The sequence below is a fragment of the Macadamia integrifolia genome, chromosome 5 (assembly GCF_013358625.1).
Source record: "Macadamia integrifolia cultivar HAES 741 chromosome 5, SCU_Mint_v3, whole genome shotgun sequence".
NCBI lineage: Eukaryota > Viridiplantae > Streptophyta > Magnoliopsida > Proteales > Proteaceae > Macadamia > Macadamia integrifolia.
Window position 1 is genome coordinate 8118670 of NC_056561.1, and position 5765 is coordinate 8124434.

At 37.1% G+C, this 5765-nt stretch overlaps 1 protein-coding gene across 1 annotated transcript; it reads right to left on the reverse strand.

Moving 5' to 3' along the window:
- Window positions 1–2304: 2304 nt before the first annotated feature.
- LOC122079578 (uncharacterized oxidoreductase At4g09670-like) lies at window positions 2305–4375 on the reverse strand. The gene is made up of 2 exons (XM_042646162.1): window positions 3823–4375; window positions 2305–3159 (listed from the first exon to the last, which is right to left on the reverse strand). The coding sequence occupies exons 1-2, from the start codon at window positions 4282–4284 to the stop codon at window positions 2539–2541; spliced, it is 1083 nt and encodes a 360-aa protein (XP_042502096.1). The 5' UTR covers window positions 4285–4375; the 3' UTR covers window positions 2305–2538.
- Window positions 4376–5765: the final 1390 nt, after the last annotated feature.

Sequence of the window (5765 nt, forward strand, 5' to 3'; positions counted from 1 at the left end):
TTATGTCACGTCCAGAGTCTTTAATTTGGATATCTGGGTGGGAGATATAAGTGGATTAGTTTCTACCATTTATACATGAAATTAAATTGCCCACTATGCTGGTTGAAAGAGACCATTGAATGAGACTATAAACGTTAGCCCATTTCATAATTTGAAAAATCTGGTTCCCGTCTACAGTAGAATTGTTCATATGGTTGAAAAGCCAAACATGAAATTGAATAAGTCTGAACAAGTCCTCCCACCTATTCCACTCTAAAGTGCTCAAAGTACAATGCAAGAGCAAGAACAGTGGGAAAAGTGAAAACACATTAAAGTTCAGTATGAAACGTGGTTTGAGGAATTGGAATCGAATTCAAGATTCTGTGCCACGGGTAAATGAATGAGAAACACAAATACAAATAACCTTGAACCTTAAACATGAATGTCTGTATTCTACCCTGATTGAATAAGCTTGGTTGAGATTCTTTCTTTTCAGATTCTAGATTCACTGCCACTGCCAAGATTCATAGGATTATCTTGCTTCAAAACACAAACATGAATAATCTTGAACCTTAAGCATGAATGTCAGTATTATACTGTGATTGAATTTCTTTGAGATTCCCTAGTTTCTGTTTCTTTGCAGATTCTAGAATCACCTCGACTACCACAACCAATATTCATATGATTATCTCGCTTCTTTGGGAGGAGGAAGGTAGTATTGGTTCGAGATTAAACCTAAACATTTGGGAAGAGGAATATAGTATTGGTTCGTGATTAAACCCAAACATAATAATCTTGAACCTCAAACATGAATGTATCTAATGTATCTTATCTTGTCCAGAAACTTGGAAAGTGAAAAGTATAATATTCATCATACAAGCCGTTTGATTAGGAAGATTAAAGATTACTAAACGCGTGAAACATGTTTAGTATTTTGGCAGTGGGTATGCATGCTGAGGTTTTTGAGTGTATATGTATATATTAATATTTGTTCCACAAATAAATCCAGTTCTTTTATTGCATATATTTTTGACTTCTAAGTGTTATTATTGTCAAATACAGATGAGCTATGATTGTAGGCCAATTTAAGATCTTAGGAGCCAAATACCAGAAGCCGTGGCAATTTGATAATCAAATCGATCCATCCATATGGTAAATACTCAAGTATTGTAATGGCAAACTCGTAATTAAATTGAAATATCAAAGGTGAAGGGGTGGAAACAGAGGAGGAAGGAGCGTAGGGAAGAAGAAGAGGGGTTGTCTCAGTGGACAAGGAGGGAATAAGAGAGAAAAAATGGGGAATTCACTCACTTCATAAAATCAATTCTTAATTTATCAATACCCATAACTTGGGTTACATGCTTAATTTATAGTAAAATGAAATTAAAGTTTTCTAATTAAATTCTGAGACTGAAAAAAAATTAAATCTCCTAAAACCTAGACTAATAGAATTAAAACAAAAGACTCAAATTGGAAATTTCTTCCTACATGGAAACTATCGAAAAATAAAAAATTACAAATATTATCAAATAAAATAAAATCTTAAAAGATTCTAATAACCTTGAACCTAAATCAGTAATTTTGATCCCAAATTGGATCCGGTTCTTGGTTTGGGCTCTTGAGCGGATTCGGGTCTATCCATCGAAATACTCCTACTGAGTCATACATCAGGCCGCAAAGATATTCCCTCCTGATTTAAGTTCCAAATTCATCACCCAATATTTGTTGCCAACTTCAATTTTGAACAACTTGGTTGGAATAAGAAGATCATTCTTAAAGATAAATTGGTTAAGAAGAAAATTATATTTTCATCATATGTAATACTCAGACTAATAGCGGGTCAGAAGTCTATAAACTTTAGCGTTCAATTCAAACTTATGGTATCGAAACCAACCGATAGAAATGAGAACGATCATCTGCCAATACATCAGGGCTCGAGGTGAAATGGATATATGGTTTATTAGAGAAAACCAGAACTTATGTCTGATATTAACGGCGAAAACAGTTCTGTAAAGTAAGACTTTTTTGGTAGAAAGTAAAAGTAAGATTCAGCATTACTTATTTATTTATTTTTTCCACCTAATAAATTTTCATTGTGTTCTGCAGATGAAATAATTAGTGATTGTATCAACGAGTTCTTCAGTCTTAAATTTGCGCTGGTTGAAGGTATGGGAGGAATGTGTGGAAGGAATACCTCATTCATTACCTTGTGGAGAGAATTAAACAGCCCATTATTTTATAGGTCTAATGAATACACAAATTGATTTGGTTTATAGTTTGTTCCATATTTAGTGTTATCTACTTGGAATTGGAATCCACCCGTTCTTGCTAGGTACTGCACTACTGCTGATCAATAAAATGAAACTGAAACAAAAATACAGTGTAAAACAGGAAGAGCAGAGCTATTGGAAAATCATCTAAGAAAAACAGAGCTGGGGTCATGGTGGATTCATCGGAAAGTCAAAAAATGGTGTGGCTAAGCATCATAGTGTAGAGACACTATAGCTTTTCCTTTATCCTTACATGCCAGAACCCAATAGTGAGCTAGAATGGTGATGATCATAGGGCAACAGGCTTAAATCCAATCTCAATAGATTTCATTACAGCATCCAGAACCAGTTGGGTCTTCCTACTAATCTCAGGCCATTTCCTATCAGGTTTGCTCCCAGAGCTTCTGATGCTGTTGACAAGTGTTGCAAACTCTTGAACCATTAAAGCCTCTTGAGGAAGTTCTGAAGCCACTTGAACCTGTGTTGGTTTCAGATTCCAACCCAAGTGCAGCTCTGCAAATTTTGCCCCAGATGTGAAGTCAAATGAAGCAGAGTTCTCTTGGTAAGGGATGATGAAGTCTTTGAGATGAAGTGATCCATTGGAACCATAGATAGAAAGGTCCATGGATACATGGGAGAGGAAACCACAGTGAAAAGTTGCAATCTTGGTGTCCTCTTCTCCCCATTGGAAAGAGGAGCCACAAGCCAAGATCACTCCTGAGGCATTGTGAGTTGGAGCTGGTAAAGCAGTAACAGTCTTCGGTAGTTGGTAGTTGACAGCCCACAAGATGGCCATGATGCAGTACCAACCTGTATCCCCTAGTGCACCGAGGGCATCCAAGTCTGGCTTCACCCTTATGTTGTTCTCAAAGAATTCTTGAGTTTCTGCGAATGTGGATGTGCTGTGTATCTGTACTCAGAAAAAAAAAAAACATAAGATAGAACTGTGAAGAATCGATGAACATACATTCTCTTTTTCCCAGCTAAACCTAGTAAGCCCACCAAAATGATAATGACTCTTTAGAATCTACAGTCATACTTCCTGATTTTATGGTTCACAGGTTCAGTGCTGCAAGTTTGAATTTCAATAGAATTCATCTTGGATAGGCTTCTAGTAGTGTCTCTACCCTTTTCCATTTAAGAGTGTTCTGATCTAGTTCATGGTTCAATGGTGATTTAGTCTTTAGTTTGACAAGGCTCATTACTCTGTCTTACAGTTGGAAAATACTATTGGATTACATGCAGTAGTTCCATGTCCTCCACCCACAATCATCACAATTCAGAGCTTATTTTAGAGTAGATTAGACTAGAAATTACTTAATCTGGTTAGAGAACAGTAAGACTCCCATGAAGAAATCATCTCGAGCATTATTTTTCAGACCTTGAGAGTCTCTGCCTACTTAGATCATCTATTTAAGGTTGATATTTGGTTCCCGAGATTAGATGATAGAGAAAAGGACAAGAATTATAGAATCCAAAATCCAACTGCTTCACTGGTGGAACCAAGAACTGGTCCATCTGATGAATTGCTGATAACTTGTACACATAAATACATGCTAAAGGCTAAGCTTACCAATCTAATCTGACCAAAAAGCTTTGGATCATATAACATCTCCTTCATCTTCAGAGTCCTAGGGTGATGCAACCACATGGTACCATCCATGAATTGCACACCATTTGATTCACAGGCATCCAAGATCTGGTTCAGGTCAGCCACACTGAGGGCCGTCGGCTTCTCCAGCAACAAATGCTTCTTCTTCTGTGCTGCCATGACTGCCCACTGGACATGAAGGCTTGTTGGAAGTGGCATATAAACTGCATCCACAGATGGGTCTCCGAGGACTTCTTCATAGCTTCCATAGATATTAACAGTATCTGATAAGCCATTCTCTCTCACAAATTTCTTTGCTTTCTCAATCAAACGGCTTCCAATCGCATAGATGATCGAATTTGGAGCTAGATTTATAGCTCTAGACACCTTCTTTGCTATCTCTGCACATCCTATAATTCCAAAACGAATTGGATTATCCACCATGTTTGCTTAATTGTTTTCTGTTCATTTGTAATAGCAGGAAGAAACAAAGTAGAGGAGTGAGACTCTGCTTCCTTATACCCACAATCCTTCATTTGGATATCTGGATAGGAGATTATTACGTGGATTAGTTTCTGTCTCTTATGAATGAAATTAAATTGCCCCTTCTGTTTGTTGAAATTACAAGATCAAAATTCTGAAACTATAAACCTGGTCCATTACATAGCTTGAAAAATCTGGTTCCTATCTACAGAATTGTTCTTTTGGTTACTGGTCCATTCGTAGTTAAATATTCGCAGGTATAGAGTACCATTTTCCAATTCATAATTAAATATTTACAATTATATAGAGTACCATTTCCCTGTGGTGTGAAATCCGCAGATATAGACGTTGTGACGGCAATCCACAACAATAGCGTAGTGTTACGGATTTTTAGACCTTTACAACGGAAAGAAGCGAATTTTTAAACTTTTTACTATGAAAAAAACCACAATTATAGCCCTTCTTTGTTGTAGTGATAGTTTCAGCCGATGCCGTTTCAATTAAATCAGAATCGATGGAGACCAGCCCTTGTTTGATTCCAGATTTTTAACCTTGGTCTGGATCTTGAGTGTCTTCAAACAGAGTGAATAAAGCGGAAAAACTCATTTTCACCACAAACACCCCCCCTCCCCCAACTTGGGTGCTAACAAAAAACCTTAAAAGCTCCTCAATCTATAACAGTTCTCTGCTTTTATGTGTTCCAATTTTTCCACTTCCAAACCTTACTTCCTGAAATTAAGATCCCTAGTTCCCAGGTGAGCTGACTTTTGAATGTAATACTTAAAATCATTTAATCGACCATTTTGATTGTCAACCACATGACATCAATGATCTGATCTGATATAGTTTTGAACTGTGAAAAACAAATTAAATCCAATTGTATTTACTGGGTTCATAATTATTGCATTGATTCTTCTGGTGCATTTTGAGCTGGATTAGGTCATGTTAGCTCAACTGTTCCTGAACTCTAATGATCAAGCAGTTTGGTCACAACCTAAGTTATAATTCACATCGTTTCATGCGCATTGGCATTTAACTTTTCAATAATAATTGATGGGTTACGCGGTAAAGTCTTAATATATATGGGCATGTAACCTGTGTGACCATTTATATTGGTATCATATACGCCAGAAAAGAGGAGAAGAGGTCTAGTGTGGGGTGTTTTTTTCTTTGGGTGCAAAATAGATTCTAATGAGTTACAAGCCATATAGAGGGCTCCCACATTAAATGAGGAGAAGAGGAATGTGAAGAGGCTTGTATTAGGCGATCGTGTGGCTACCTTTATCCCTATAACTAATTATGAAAGTATCTATAACAAACGGGACAAAGTTTTCTGTTCAAGAGCTCTTTCCGCTACGCCATAGACACAGGGTGTGTGAAATGGCATGGGGAGGGGGGTGTGCCCCTATGTCTGGATGCAGGGGAGCTTTTGGACAAAAAAC

What these genes read in the sequence shown, in the direction of transcription:
- LOC122079578 (XM_042646162.1), bottom strand. Translation starts at nt 4,284, where the DNA reads ATGGTGGATAATCCAATTCGTTTTGGAATTATAGGATGTGCAGAGATA. An exon ending in TTTTTGGTCAGATTAGATTG is followed by an intron (nt 3,160 to 3,822) that starts GTAAGCTTAGCC and finishes TTCTGAGTACAG; the next exon opens with ATACACAGCACATCCACATT.